This window comes from Megalops cyprinoides, chromosome 2 (genome assembly GCF_013368585.1).
Source record: "Megalops cyprinoides isolate fMegCyp1 chromosome 2, fMegCyp1.pri, whole genome shotgun sequence".
Classification (NCBI taxonomy): Eukaryota; Metazoa; Chordata; class Actinopteri; order Elopiformes; family Megalopidae; genus Megalops; species Megalops cyprinoides.
This window is the reverse complement of record NC_050584.1, coordinates 15,750,972-15,767,497: the sequence shown is the minus strand read 5'-3', so window position 1 is coordinate 15,767,497 and position 16,526 is coordinate 15,750,972. Positions and strand designations below refer to the sequence as shown.

Below are 16,526 nucleotides of genomic sequence, written 5' to 3'. Positions count from 1 at the left end.
CCCCAAAATGTTTGGTATGACTACAGGTGTTCACTGATATGGTGTTACAAATTGTATAGCACAAGACTCTAGGCCACTAGCATCATCATTTACTATGCATCTTCCCAATGCACCATTCAGCTTTCTTACTGCTGTGGCTGTGGTAGGCTTCTACATTTTTGTCGTATGTTAATATCTGCCTGTTTTCTGTGGTAAAAACCATGTTCCCTAGTATAATTGTTTAATAGTCCGCACGTGCCTGCCTCTGTACGATGTTGACAAGCGAACTGATGCTGCCGAACATATCAACGGTCTGGAGATGGCGGTCGGTGCTGCACGAAAGTGCTGAAATTGACGACGTTATGAATGGGTCATTGAACGGACAACACTGATCAAACTGACAATATTCACATTAGTGTTCAGACCAGTCTGTCCTTCCCGAGGTAAAAATGATATTAATAAAAATGTAGTTTTATTCTTATTATTCATTATAATCATGGCAGGGGAGTGTTCTGCAACTATCTACAGTAGCTCTTATGTACTTCCATCTCACACTGAACAAAAAGTTATGTTTGGCGGACAGCCACATTTCCTTAAATAAATGAGGTCGTGTATATCTTCGTTAAAAGGGAAATGGAAAAGGTTGGCAACTTGGTATCCAAGTCATTTACATTTACAGTTGTAGGATTCAGTATCGGATGCATGTAAAGTGAATGTATTAATACTAGAATATCTGAGCAGGAGTATGGTGAAGTACAGGCTAAAAGATCAGTGTTCTCGTGGTAATGACTGGTATGGTTGATAACTCATAGTCCCGAATGAAATTACTCAGTCCTAGCGCTTCGGTACATTTTATTTCATCCTCTACCCCGCCATATTAACAGGCTGCAGATCTCTCTCGTCAGTTCCACGCTGCAGGTGCAATTGCTTGGAGTAACTGATGGTCGGGCTTCCTCAGACATCTATCTCCCCTTGCTTATTTCTTCCGTTTCCACACAGAGAGTGTGTTTCTGCTTACCTTTTACATTTTGGTGTGCTGCCACAGTCAGAGGTGTTGCATCCTGCGGTCTGCGCGGGTTTGCGGTGTTTCTTAAAGAAACATCCTCTACTTTTGTGTACCGTTTGATCCTGTTATGTCTGTTTGGGTGGATTACAATTTTAATCAGAAAGTTCTTTGTTTAATGCCATGATTATTCAGATTATTTCGTTAACCCGTAGGATTAGAAAGAGAATGTATGGCCAGCTGCTAGGGGAAAGCGGTTGTACGCGTTTAACTCTTTTTTATTGAGGAAACCACATAGCTAACAGGCTGGAAGATGTTTTCTCTACACTGTTCATCACCGGGAAAATAGAGGAAGGAGACAAACACCGATCTTCACGTTGTGAGTTTTGATATTGAAGTTGGGGGGTTCTGCGCCCAGCAAATAAGTGAAATAACACAGGAAAATATGTTCAGGATGGATTTGCTGGATTCTAAAGGATTGTTGGTTAAATAGGGATTGAAGAAGAATTGCAAAATCCTTTTTTGTAAATCTTTTCCTCGGAAGATTGCAAAGGTGGAGCGATTAGGAAAAGCTGATGACGGACCTTTTAATCCTTTCAGTGCATCAAAGGCATCAAAAGGTCTTGGAAACGTTTGGATGGAAATCTGGCGACTGGTTATACCTGTTTATGGTTTTATATGAAACTGGTGATTAGTCAATGTTTTACTTCGTGGATTCTTTTTGTTTATGAATTATCGTTGTTTTCCCCAATTTTCATTTAATATAATGTTTTGGGTGGTGCGATAATGATCACTGTTATTCATTTGTGAAATTCCCAATATATCAATCGTTTTCACTTGAGGTATTCCTATATCTAAATGGAATTAGTTGAGATTGAAGCCCCTTGTAAGAGGAACAGACATGGTACATGGGCGCAGTTTGCTTCACGGTAAGTCTCCTTTTTATGACTTTATGTAATTGTATGCACTGCTTGAAATGCTTTCGTTATGCGATGTGGAAGAAGAATAACTGTTGGTTTACCACCACGGGTGTTCATTTTCGGATGATTTCTTGGTAGCTGTCTGACCAGAAAAAAAATCCATGCGGTATCTTCCAGACTGGTATAGCTTCTCTTACAGATTAATGCTGAAACGAGTATCACATTCCTTGTATACATGCAGTGAAAGCACTCGTTTGTTTTTGGGTGTGTGACATTATATGTTTTGTTATTAAGTATTATGTTGTACGTGTTTGTGCGTACGCGTCTGCCAAAGGCACATTTGCAACCGTGCAGTATTCCTAGGATCCACTTCGCAAATGCTCTCAATCGGTAATTCCTGTATGTGACTGTAAAACATCTTCGTCGTACTTAAGAAGTTGTTGAACTTGATGTAAGAAAATATATCCCTGTGCTTTTGATGAATTAGTCACATTTGAAATGTATGCTTGCCTTCACGAAAAGATCTCTGAAAAATCTTTCATCTGGAGCGCCGTATTGACACGATGTCACAAAGGATAACATGTAGCAGTAATACATATATTTTTCAAGTTAAGTCATGTCTTATAACTGCAAACCTAACGGTTTTGCTGTCTGAATTCATCCAAGTGTTGAAGACAGCAGATTCAAAGTATTCTCTTCGCTGGAAAATATTTAGGATTTCAAGGAGTGCTATTCAGTATTCGGGCTTTTTACCCTTGCACCGTGTACTGCACTTCTACAATTACTTTTGAAATGCTGTCATCATAGCATGTGAAACTAATGAAATATGGCTTGACTGGTGAGCAAGGGCTGATAGCAGAAGCCACGAAAAGTGTCTAAGTTAATGTGAAAAGTAGCGAAAAGGTATGTAAATGTCCAGTATACCTATGCAGACTTTAGAGTTATCTCCCACAACCTTGTATCTAGAAAAGGAAAAAAAAATCCATTTTGTCCCCAGTGTATTAATTAATTAATTTCATTTTGCAGTTGTTGCAAGTCTCATCATACTTGGGTTGTCTGGGGCAACAAAGAAGGGAACAGGTAACACATTTCACTGGTTTAAATCTGTATTCCTCCATGATGTCTCAGTGCTGTCAAGACACATTTTATTTCTTTCATCCATTTTTGAATAATCTGAAGTAAAACTGAACACTGAACAGCATCTGTCCATGCACACTGCTACCCATGCATTTCATAACCTTTGACATTCAATTCTGGTGCTGTTTCTTGTGAGATATGCTGTTCATTTCCAGCTGTGACTGTGTTTCAGTGGAAAACAATTCAGGAGTCCAGCCAGCAGGTCAATGTGGAACCTGGGTGAAAGAACCAGAAGGGGGTCTATTCACTTCTCCCAATTACCCCAACAAATACCCACCAGAGCGCGAGTGCATTTACATTCTTGAAGGTAAATATCTGCTGGGGGAAAAAAATCAGTTTCACCACTGTCATGCCATTTATTTTTTGTTCATGGTTTAATAGGGGGTGATGTTGACAATTCAGGCTTTTCATAATGTGAATTGCGGATGCAACTAGCTTACAACATTTGTACAGTGTAGTTTACAGATAGACCACTGTTTTCAGAATTGCAGCTACTTCAGATAATTTTCATCCCCTTTTTCAGATAACATTTTCAAAGAAAACAGCAACATGCTAATCAGTTGGATATGATGATGGCTTACAATTATGCAATGATGGTTTCATCAGTGAACACAGCAAAGCATTTTTTCACATGAACTAGCATGTAGCAGCACCTTATCAGTGCAATTTTGTATGTTGAAAGGTGGAAAATGTGACAAAAAGGTGGGAATGAATACAAATGTTTTATGATGCCAAGACCCCTACATGCGACACATCTTTTTTCTTTACTTTGAAACACAGTTCAAGAAATCCATAACTGATCCCTTAAATCATTGTCTTGGTAAAAAAAATCAGCATGATCAAATTGAATCAACCAAACACAAATCCACTATGACAAAGTTGCCAGCAGGGATTTCAGATCTTAGCAAGAGTATATGATTCAGTGATGTGCTCAGGTGCTAATATCTCCAAATGCTTTTCTACTGAGACACCATATGTAATTTATGAATTTACGGCAGAGCAGCCTTTTAGATAAATCTGAATATTCCTTTGGCATTTATTAATGTATTGTTAAATGCAGTTGATAATGTAGTATTATATTTTTATGGGAACAGGCATTTTACATGTCGTTGTCATCCTCGATTGAATGTAAATGGAATTAATAAGTAGATTACAACTTCAGTCTTTCTAATTAACTTCAGAGATCACATTTAATTACTCTGTGGAAACCATGAGGCTAGCTACATTGTAACAAGATTGCGAAAGAATTGTTAGAGTTTAATCTCTCCATAAATCCCAAACTCTGTGCAACAACACCATGTACTTTTTAATATCTAAACTTTGAACCCCGACTGTAACTATAATTACAGTAGATGGATGTTGAGAGTATTTAAGCCTCCAAAAAAACAACAAATCATTGAGGCATGTTATAGATAATAAAGTGACTTGAGTTTCAATGGGGACTGGAGTTTCTTGCACAATGCTACTGATTTCTTTTGTGTTCTAACTTGTACTATGGGGCAAGTTCTTTTTTTTTTTTACTTTTACAAGCCTAATTAATCTTTCTGCTTGACAGTATGCCCTTTCTGCTCTGTAAGTAATGCAAAAGGAATACTAGTTAAAATTGCAAATTCAAGTAAAGGATAATCTGCAAAGCAAGACTCCCCAGATGGCCAAGACACGCTCCTGGTCTTTTTGTCCTTTGTTCAGTTTGTCATTTTGACTCATCTTTTCAGTACATGTAATACATTTTATTTTGAGAAGCAGTATTAACAATAAAGTAATTCACAAAGACATGCTTATTGTTGAAGTCAATTTTGTACTGTTTTGCCACAATTACTACTGTGTTGCACCAGAATGTCATATATAGCCAGTACAGATTTAAGAAAAACTGTTGACCACATGATGTGTAAGTTGACATATATGTATCTTTCTCCTCCTTGTTTGTTGTAGCTGCACCAAGAAAGTGTATTGATCTCTACTTTGATGAAACATACTCGATAGAGCCTTCGTGGGAATGCAAATTTGATCATATTGAAGTTCGGGATGGGCCATTCGGTTTCTCTCCAATAATTGGACGCTACTGTGGCCAGCAAAGTCCTCCCTATATCAGATCCAGTGGCCGATACCTTTGGATAAAATTTGTCGCAGATGGCGAATTGGAGGCGATAGGATTTTCTGCAAGATACAACTTCACTGCAGGTAAAACATTTAATTTTATGTTTTCCTGAAAATCAGCTTCCATTTTCCCCATTTCACCCGGAATTGTGTACACAGTACATTGTATAGAGTGTTTGTTCAAACAGCTCAGTTGTTGCATTAACATAAATGCCTGCAGGTATGGTCAGCTGGATATGTCATAGATATGATTCCTATATTTGCAATTTTTTAATCTCACATTCTTTTCTTGCTCACCTTAAAACACCACCTATTGTACAAAACGTTGATCCAAGTATATTTTTATATTTTTACATGTTTGACATTCTGGCTATTGTGGGTATTTAATAGTAATTTGCTTCCTGCAAAAAAAGAAACCAAGACTAATCTCTCAGTGCATTTCCTGTTTGCTCCAGTTTGTGCTTTCCTACACTTTTATGATGGATAGCTGAGCCAGTCAGCAGTTAAGCAGCTGCTGAGCGGCATGCTTTAAGGCAGATACTTTAATTTCTCAAAGCTGGTGCCTTGGAGAAGGTGGGCAGTTTACGGTCAAATTGTTTAATCAGAAAAATGTGATAGGCTCTGACCTTTCTCCCTACAGCCGTGCTTGAAGCTTATGGGCCCTTCCGGGACCTGTATGGTAATTCCAATAGGCTGTCTGTTTGACTCTTTTTTTGGGCCAAAAAAACACTATTAAAGGTGTTATCAGCATAGTAGGTATTTCACTTTTTATGAGTGGACAGGCATTTTTGTGTTGTACTTAAGTGCTTTGGAACAGTTGCAGAATAGAGTTAGGGAATATTTGAGGATGAGAAAACCTCAGAAAAATTACAGCAGATGTTATAAGAGTTGACTAAAATGTTGAAATGTACTGGCTCAGCAGAAAGGAAACAGGACAAGGTGATTTTTCTCATAAAACGAAAAAGGAAAAAGAAAATAGTTCATTTCTATTGTAAATTCAGGTATTTCCCATAATTCACATAAGGATCTATTACACCCATCCTTGCATTTCCTGAATTTGGCTGTGACTAGACTGATTTCCTCCTGTACTGCTGTGGAGAAAATCACAGCATAGTTTCTGGGTCTTGATTATGATTTCACCTGGCCAGATTCTCAAAAACTTTGTATGTCTGCATTTCAGCTAGAAGATTTGATAATGCAGTCTGTAAAACAGCTGAAAGAAAGGCAAGGGAGAGAAATTTTTGTCAGCAATCACACTTGGGTGGGTCTTCCAGCTTGTGTTGCTACTGTGGAATTATACTCCCCCAGAGGTAAAACAGTACCTCAGGTAGAAAAGGTTCTCTCCTCTTATAAACATAATGATGATTATAAAGTGTATATATTAAACCTGATACAGTTACTCTGGGTGTGACACATTTCAGAGATTTACTGAAATCATCTGATTATGTCCGGTTCTTTCCTTGCTTTCTTTTACAACACAACTGATTACTATAAATGGACAAATGATTCTACTATATGCAGCTTAGGCTCCTGTACAATGTTTTGTTTATATAACAAACTTTCTCAATTGTTTCTTTAAATATCAGTTTTCAGTTGAAATACATTATGTTGTGTCACTTTATATAACACACACACACACAGTGTCCATTACTGTAAATGCATCAAAGTGTCCGGAGAGCACAAGAAATCACGCTATTGTGAACCCTACAGTCCTAGTGGTCCGCTCTGTACACCAGGACACAGCTGCTGTTGTCCGCATGTCCACATGTATGTCGGTACAAAACCTAGTCTACACCCGTTTCAGTTGACAAGTCCTCCCATGAGTCTTATGTGTTGTTGCATGTGTTGTTGAGCATAGGTGAAATCTGGCTGCTGTTCCCTGGGTGTTGTGGGCTGGATGAGTGTCCCTTCCTGGTGTCACAGTCTGCTTGCAGCCTCTTTTGACCTCGTTACTCCTGCTCTCTCTGAGATAAAGTAGTGGTGCATGACAGGGTCTGGCCTTGTAAAGTAAAAGGGAGCACTTTTCTCACGCTTCCTTACACATCTTATTGGGTGCAAGAAGACTTGTTCAGCAGTAAACAGAAACACTTTCCTAATGCCATTTAACAATCTGGTTTCAGACCTCTTTGTTCAACTATTTCAACTACTTTGCCACATGCAGGTGTTTTATTATTGTAGTTAAGAATGAGATAGAGTTTCCATAAATGGAATGGCTCGAGCTGCAGGGGCTGTTGGATATCAGTAATAAGTGTACAATAATTAGTTAGTCCCAACATTATTTTAAGAAATTAAAACTAGTTTCATTTTGGGTCATAAAATGTCTAACTGTAACTTGGGGGTTTCATATTTCTTTAGGGTTTTCGGCTGTGACTGAACATTTTTTTAATGTCTTTGTGTATGCTCTCTGCAAACTCAGGGGTCTTGATGTTCATTTGTTTGGTATTTTTCTGTTTGGTTTATGAAATAAAAACTGATTGTCTGGGTTTTACTACTTTATCTTTATTCTTTAACTATATCTGCTGGCATCTCTGTCGTAGTGAATGGAAATGCTTTTTGATCCTGGATCAATTCCTGATGGCAGAAAGTACCTACACAAAATATCAGTGACCACTGTGTGTGATTGCTGCCTGATTTAGAAAATGGTAGAGGACATTTTTAAAAACAGTAAGGTAAAACTGATAAAGGGAACAAATTGACATGGAAGAAGCAGAAGCATTACCTCTCTCTTTATGACTAATACTAGGTTAACAAGGTGACTGTTAACATAGTTAGCTAGTCAGCTAATGTTTAGCTAAACAGCTCCTTTCAAAAGCTCATTTCAATCAACCATCCATCCCCTTGGTCTTATATTTTTGTATGACAGAAATGTAAAGCTAGCTTGTTAGCTCCCTGCTTAGCCAGCTCATTCAGAACTGTTATAGCTAGCTTGGCCTTTAACATTCAATGTGAGCATCTCAGGCATAACCATGATAAGGATAATAAGAAGATGAACAACCAAAAATCATCATATTTTAACCCCAACAAGAGTACAAACAGTGTATTAGTAATGTATTTTATTTTTGTCATTTCAATGTATGTTTTCATTATGACAAATGTGCTGGTTAACATATTTGCACACAGACATTTTTAATTGTAAGGATTTAACTTAGTAATCTGTTAAGACCCAAATTTAGGGCTGGCATTAGTAATAAATGTTTTATGTAACAGCTGTAACTAAATACCTCATTTTGTTTAGATTGTCAGTTGGTTTTTAACTTTAGCAGTTGAACATATTTTTAAGGTCTGTTTTTATTCCAGTATTTAGAATATGTGTCCCATTTAGTTTATGTTGCCTTCCTTCTCTGTATAGACAGCTTCTGCTCCAGAATTGGAGTTAAATTTAAATTTAGTCATTTAGCGGTTGCTCATATTCAGCACTTTTTATAAATTAAAAGTAAAAAGATGTCTCATAATGAGATTTAACACGTACACAGTGCCCCTTCTAATTAGTATTGCCATTGTTGTGCATGATGAGATGTTTTATCACTAGATGAAATAAACATTGCCATACTGAATGATCCAGATAAGAGCACATATGTCAACTGAATGCAGGGTATTCTATTCAGTATTCCAGTTGGTGTATTGAATTGGATTTAAATCTAATGATGCTGAAGATTGAAACTGGAATAGAATATATCTTCATATATCCGATAAGTAGTTTGTATGAGATTGAACCGAGGTAGATTCAAATAGGAAGTGGAAAATTGAAAATTGAACCAAAGGAATCGACCTCAACTCCCTTTTTGTGGATACACTTCACCAACAGTTGATTTGGCTGGGGCTGAAGTCATTTTTCAGTTTCACGAGTTTCTTTAAAGTCACTGAATAGGGAGGTGTACTTTGTTCCTGACATTTAAGTTCTTGGAAGTTTTAATAAATTGCTGAAAGACAGAGTCAGTGACATTCTTATCTTTGGCAGGAGGCACCACAATCAGTCACCATTATTTAGAGATGGATGAACTGCGCGCAACCTCCACCTTGTTAATTTGTGAGATGAAAAACTGCGCTCAAGTCTTGCTAAACAAACTGCCTGTGAACCTTGTCACCATTGCATATTGTAATTCCAAACTGCTGCTCCAAATCAGTAGAGCACTACCAGGAAACTGAGAGCTCTTGGAGCTTTGTTTTTTAGTGTGTCTGTTGGCTTATTCTTATGAGATTTATGAAGATTTATGTTGAAGATATTGTTTTTTTTGTTCTTTCTGTCCATAGTCCCACAGTGAGGCAAGAGTGTGGTCTATAAAGGAGGACAGTTATGACTATTAGTACTAAACAGTAATTCCAAGTGACCCTTATCAGTTCTTCAGTTGCGTGAAATGTATGCACGGAGATTACTGTGCTTATGACAAATCTTTGATCCAGTTTTGAGCTTGTACTAACATACAGACTTCATGAATCCAAAGAAAATGTGTTTGTGTGTATTTGTAGGTGCTTATGCGGATATCCCATGAGAGAACGGCGATAAATCCAGTTTTATGGTGCTTTTATGGTGCTCATCTTGCTGTTGGCACTGATATTCAATTCTGCTTTTGGCTCTTAAGAAAAAAGAGAAAAGAGCATGTTTTGTTACTATAAAGAACCCAAGGCATTATAAGTTGAATTTTATTCGGTGAACAGAGGCACAGTAGGGAACCTGACTTACAAATCTGACTTACAAATGTATGGGCTGCAGTCTAAACTTGGACAAAATGGAAGCACGATGAAAAGAGATACCTGAGGCTTTAATGTGGTCCTCTTGGGATATCTCCGGAAGAGGCCAAGCCTTCTGAGGACTGTGCAGAGATTTTTTTTTTTTTTTATTGACGCTGTCACTAGTAGTTGGAGTGTAGGTCATGTGATCACACCTTTCTGTTTCACTGTTTGTCTGTCTGTGAACCTCTGAACTAAACGTTTATGGGTGGATTTTGATGAAACTTTGGTGAAATGGTTGGCACATTGGGACACATTGAGTGACTTCATGGCAGCAGGGCAGGCGATTGCACACATGAAGAACAGCACAGAAAAGAGCTTTTACAGTACTTATAATTTTAGCGTACAGATTAATATAAACAGGGAGCTAACATCTGATGAATACAGACTACCTAGTTTATAAACCAACATTAGCTCTTAATTCAAGTATCTACCATTGTATAGGTATCAGTAGTTACTTAGTTAGCCAGAATACCAAGCTAGCTAGATACCTACCCAAAGGGAAAAAATCACAGCTCGGTGGTATAGTTTTTTACTAAAACAGAAAAAAAGTTAAAATGAGAATGTCTTGTTCAGTAAAACTTGAGAAATATCATCGGGCAATAAGAGAAATTAGTAATTTCTTGTGTGTGTATGATTAATGTTCCTCTTATGTCTCCTAAAAATTTTTGAACTGAAAAATGAGCCAAGTAAAGCAAACAGCGTAGCACTGTAATAAACAAGAATGCATATATGCGTGAAAGTGTGAGCAGTGCTTGCATGGAACTGTCAAGAAAAGTCGTACTATTTTAGGATTGATCTTAAAGGTGATTTTTGTACACCATAACCTCGGTTGCATATTGCTTTATTATAGAATGTTTATTCACCATTTCTGTTTTTTATTATTCCTATAGGCCCCGTAGTGCACTTTGTCCTTAACATTGCATAGCAAAGTTAAATAGGTGTTTGTTTTTGTCTTTTCTGTAAGCATCTCTGAAGGTGCCAACAACTTAAATTGGATACTCAAAGTTAAGAACAAAGAACATTTCAGTTAAATTGAATCTGAGCGTAATGTTTGATGTTAAGCCATTCAGACTCTGTGCTCTCAAAACTGTTGTTTTAACCCTGAATTCAGTGTGCCAAGGGAAAAATGCAAGTGTACCTTGCACATCCAAGTCATGCTCAGCTCAAATCTAATTTCCTAAAGTAATGCTATCAGACAGGAGATGTTTGGCACAAGTCAGTGCAGCCAAGGTGGAAAAGGACTCCCCCAGCCATTTCCTGCAGAGTGTCTCAGTTACAGTTTAGATCTTCACTGTATTTGAATAATTGAGGGAAAGCACAGTCTGAAAATACTGAAAAAGGTTTTCTAACACAATAATGTTTTGCAAGTACATTTTAACCGCTAGCCTAATTAGTCTGTAGTTCAGGTTTCCTTCTAAGCTGCCTGAAGAAACACTGAATGAAGGCAATTAGTTCAGGGTGCATGTAGCTTGCATACCATGAACTTCGTTATCTCCACAGGACCAAGCAGAGAACCGTTTTCATAACGTCTTGCTACTGTGTTAAACTGCGTTTAATTTTAACAGTGTGTTGCTTAGCGCTGCAAGAATTCATGTAGTATCGTATACTGATCTGTGATCATGTTTTTGCCCTTTGCCTTGGTTAGTTTCATGAGTGCATTTTAACTGATAGTCTAATTAATCGGTAGTTTAGGCTCCCTCCACTCAGTTGGATGCTTATCTGCTCATTAACTGAGCAAGGCATTTATTGGGTGTGTCTGCACTGAAGTGGCAACCTTGTTTGCAGCCTCATTATACAAAGACTCAGTCATACAAACACAAGAGATTCTGTCTATGGGAGTCCACTGAAGGGGGCCACTGTGGTGGCCCTATCACATAACTATCTCATATTGTGCTAATTAACTAATCAATTATATATGTGGAAGTTTTACTTCAGGCTATGCATTGCTATTGTGTTGTAATGGTACAGTCCTTCTGTTGGATATATTGTATTGCTCTTGAGTGTCAGGCTAAGTGTGTACTTGTGGTCCTGTTTGGCTCTGGTGCTTTTTCATGCGTGGATGATGTTGTCCTTGTTTGTGTAATGGTTTGTGTTATTTTGTTGGATGCACTTTGTACTGAACTTCGGGAGTTGCTCTGTACAAGACTGTCTGCTGGACGTCAAAAATGTAAATCTAACATTAAATGTACTTACACCTTGTACGCCGCTATGGACAAGAGCTTCTACTGCATGGCAACATGTAATATAATGACAAAACAACTGACAACTGACAAAAAACCAGAAACAACAAAATGCATGCAACCCACAAAGTAAGCAGATGGGCTGTGAAATCTATACCCATTCTGGTTTCCTTTGGAAGATGTGTTTTCCCCCCTTTTATTATCGTCTCTGTTTCAGTTTTTGCGTTTTATTAACACATTTCCTTACGGCAGTCTCCTGAATTCATGTCTTACTGAGAATTCTGACATAATTAGGAATTAATGCATTTCTGCTTGCCTTGAAGTAGAAGCAGTCAATCTCTTGATGCAAAGGTTTTTTGCGCTATGTGTTTAACCAAAGAGCTGAGGTGCATTAGCAGTACAGGCACACACTCTGCAGCTGTGAGGGAGGTCATCTCTTTCCTTTGCTTCCCCCAGTTAAAGAAAGCCTCCGTTGAAGGGAGAACATGCTCTCGCTTGTCAGCTCTGAGCCTTAGCTCAAGGGAGACCCATTGTTGGGTTAATCACCAAGAGGACATAACAGGGTACCCATTAGGAAGATTTTCTCCTATCCTTGCAATTTTTTCATCCAAGCCAATTACTCAAAAATCAATCTGTGAACTTCCAGTTCAAGCACTCTTGCAGTATCTGGCGAGCCTTGCGTCTGCCTCAGAAAGGACCCCTTTCTGCTATAAGCGGATCTTATATACAACCCAATCACCTCTGCCACACAGTAGTTTGCTTGTTGCTCATTAAAATCATGCTCCTTTTCTGCTGTGTCACCTATAGTAGATGTTTTGCTGTCAGTGACCGCATATAGTTATAACTGTGAATGCATTCAAAATGAGCAGGATACTCGCTTGTAACATCCCTGCTGTTCAGTATCATTAGTGCACTGCTGTGTTAGATCTCCAGTTTTCATTATGCCAGTCAATCTTTATCTATTATGCTGTATTAGACAGGACACATATCTACCATGTCTTTTTGAAGCTTACAGGCATCTCTTCTGAGTATTTTGTACAAGAATACTGGTTAGGATAGGAATTAATAAACTGTGCAGTAAAATCAAATGAAATTGAATGTGTTGGGGTATGAATTAGTAAAACATGCAAATGCAGTTGTCTATGCTCTTTACATGACTAGAAGAGATAATAGGTTTGCTGTCCTTTTCTTTAGCAAAAACTTTCAGGGATTTCTTTTGCCCTTTTTCTCTTTCTCTTGCAGAGTACACTGGGGAAAACCATCTTTCTCTTTTCATGTTGATTACTTTCTTTGTCCTGTGTGTATGTTTCTGACTCGTAGATCCGCTTAGGGAGGATTTCAGATGCAAAAGAAAACTAAATTGTTTTTGACAACAGGATAATGCAGTATGCACTACCTTACAGTACAGGGCTTTGCAATTGAAACCGGAAGTAATATGACCAGAAGAATGATTTTACTGTTTACATCGAAAATGTGGGGAATATTTGGCATTATATGATACAATGCATACATGCATACATACAAGCTACAACAACTGCTTCTACTTGATTAGTGATTCAGTGTGTAAATGTAGTACATACATGAATAGAAATATAGAACCATGAACATAAATGGTTCCATAAATGGTAATAATGTAAAATAAACAAATCTAAACATTTCTAAAATACATTGTGCATTCTCAAAAGTTATTAAAAGATGAAGACTATTTTAGGCTTAAGCATTATTGAACTTGTTCTCAACATATTTCCCATATTAATACAGACTCAGAATTCCATCAGCTTTATCATTCATGTTGTAGCCCCTGGCAGACAAATCACATTATGAAGTCATAATGACACACATTAGATAACGAAGAAATCAAAAACATGTTTACATGGGCAGCTCTTCCAGATTCACCTCCATATGACAAAAGGTGTCAAAGGAGTGTTCTCATTTGACTTCTCTGACACCTGGAGGTGTACGTGTATTTAAAAAAGCGGAACAGATGGAGCAGCATCAAAAATAATGAATGTGTCATTGCAATCATGCATATATTTATTTTAAACATACATTCTTCTGCTTTCAGTCAACAGGTAGTTAAACTATTAAAAAACTAAACTATTAATAAACTATTAAAAGCGTGTGGAAGGATGCAACTCTTATTATAGTTATACTTAATGACGTAGACTTTTATAACATATTTATTCATAGTCGTGTCAGCCAATTGGATTCATTACAAATCTTATATATTGCGTATATAATGTATCCACAATGTATATAGCAATAATACGTGAAGGCCTGTTGTGATGTTTCAAGTTGTATTCAACAAAAAAAAAATGTCATCAGGTTTCTGAAACAGTAAATTTATATTAAGCGTCAGTGAGATAACAGCTTAATGAGCATGGCTGCATCTTGTAACACAATGGAATGGAGAATGGTTTGTTGAGTGCCTTATTTACATTAAACAGCCATCTGGATTCTTCATAACAGAAACATATGCATGTTCATCTGGATGAAGTGGGTGAATGTAATGTCTATGGTATCGTCACTGTGTAAAATATGTTGTGTCTGCAGGATTCTGGTAACCTCTAGTTCTTTTGAAATGTTTGCAAGTGACAAGGTATGGTAAAAAAAACACAGTTTGCCACAGTCAGGAGACAGTTACCAGAGTACAGATCAATTTTAGATTGGAAGAAATTTGTAGCTTGTTTCCCTCCTCCTTCGTTATGTAATGCAATGTATCTCAAGCTAAAATACATTGAAAACGTTACATATGTAACAAAACTTAACATAACTTCCTTGAATGTATCATTGAATGTGCTGTTCACCTTTACTTCTTAAATATTGCAACTATCTATATACTGTATTTTGCAATTATATATTTATCATGTCATGTCATGTGTGAGTTGGATGCGATTTCTATGGTAAGAATATAGCCTTTGGAGGTGATAAGGAGGTCATCAAGCGAGTTGCTGGACAAGAATTCATTCTGCATTCTGAAAATGCTGTGCATTTTTTGTCATTTATCTGATGAGCAACTGTTCTTATCTGTTGTAGGCGTTCATGAATGGTTAATATTAGTACGCTTTTCCAGACATAAAAATGTTGGGCTCCATGCTATATGCCATTTGTTTCCTATTGTGGAATAGCAATTTCACCAGTTAATGTGACACTGTACTGAGTCCAGTGCATTAGGTTGTTCTGAGGTAGTCAAGCAGATGAGGGCTTCATGCAGAAAAAAATACAACACACACACATTGTATCCTCATTGAAAACTGCGAACGAGGAGGAATTTAGAAAAGGAAGTGACAGATGCTGATAATATTTGATGTAGGTCTCATTGCTCATTGCTGAGGTTGTCTTCTAAAAGTGGTTTAAGCATGTGCTCTATGAGATAAGTAAAAGAAAATGTGGAGCACAGTGAAGGAATTGCAAACATTTCCTCTGGAATCCTGAAACAGGCCTGAAGAAATGAAAAGCTCCCAATATCTGGACCAGGCTGCAGTTCATTCATAATCATAATGGCACATTGCCCAGTGATGCTGGGGCCTTTCTAAATTTGGTACAGGCCTGTCTGATTTTTGAACACTGGTGAGGAATAACTGTAGTTCATTGACTAATAACGCTGTGAAGAGATACCTGTTTTTTGTTGGCATAAAGTGCAGGTACATGTTAATGTATCAATTGAATGAGGGTTAAAATGCAAAGGACCTTTCAGATCTAACCAAATGTAACACAAATATAATTCCTTGCCAGTGTGAAAAAACATAAGATAACTGAATAGTAGAATGGAGTTTTCTTTAGTTTTGTAGGCACCAAATCAAAATGTGCATTTTCCTTGTTTATCTTTTATTAGAATGCTGCTTTTTCTTTTCCTTGCCTCGTGTCTCTCCACCCTGCAGTCCTTCTGCAGGGAGGCTGGTTGTGTTTTGACCATGTGGTGCCTTCTCATTTTGCAGTGCTCAGGCCTGGCTCAATGGATTGCTAGCACGTAAACAGAGAGTTTGTGTTCGAGATTATCAAAAGGATTTTTATAATCTTTGGTCAAATCAAAGCATACAGGAGCTTGGTTGTCTGTCCACTCCAGATGAAACTATTACAAGCTGTTTGTTGATGTGTGTTACTTACATGAACTGTCCTGTTCTATATACTTTTCCACTGCGCTAGCAGACCAGGGAGTGTGCAATACTGTGACAGTAGTCATATAGCGTGTTCATTTTCATAGGTGTATTTATTTTTTGTATTCTATTATCTCTCTTTGGTCTCACAAAATAGCTGAATCAGCAGTACACTAGTGCTCAGGGCTCTGGAATCTTATTATGTGCTGTACACTTGTATTGCAGGTTTTACCTCAGTAGCCTGACCTTCTAAAGCTACTGAAAGGTCATCCTGCTTAGCTGTTCACTTTCAGACTGTTTAAACAATCAGTTCAACTATTGATTTGATTAATTATTCAGTCTACGTAGATATGGAGGCGAGACAAGAAAATGTTTTACTTTA

General features: G+C 37.6%; 1 protein-coding gene across 2 annotated transcripts in view; it reads left to right on the top strand.

The window, feature by feature from the left end:
• Positions 1-1,842: 1,842 nt before the first annotated feature.
• Positions 1,843-16,526, top strand: part of neto1l (neuropilin (NRP) and tolloid (TLL)-like 1, like) — a 64,955-nt gene continuing 50,271 nt past the window's right edge. For both annotated transcript variants that reach the window (XM_036521813.1, XM_036521812.1), the window contains exons 1-4: positions 1,843-1,911; positions 2,929-2,982; positions 3,212-3,346; positions 4,972-5,220. In XM_036521813.1, the coding sequence (XP_036377706.1) occupies positions 1,884-1,911; positions 2,929-2,982; positions 3,212-3,346; positions 4,972-5,220 (466 nt within the window). In that variant the 5' untranslated portion in view covers positions 1,843-1,883. The remainder of the gene's footprint in view (positions 1,912-2,928; positions 2,983-3,211; positions 3,347-4,971; positions 5,221-16,526) is intronic.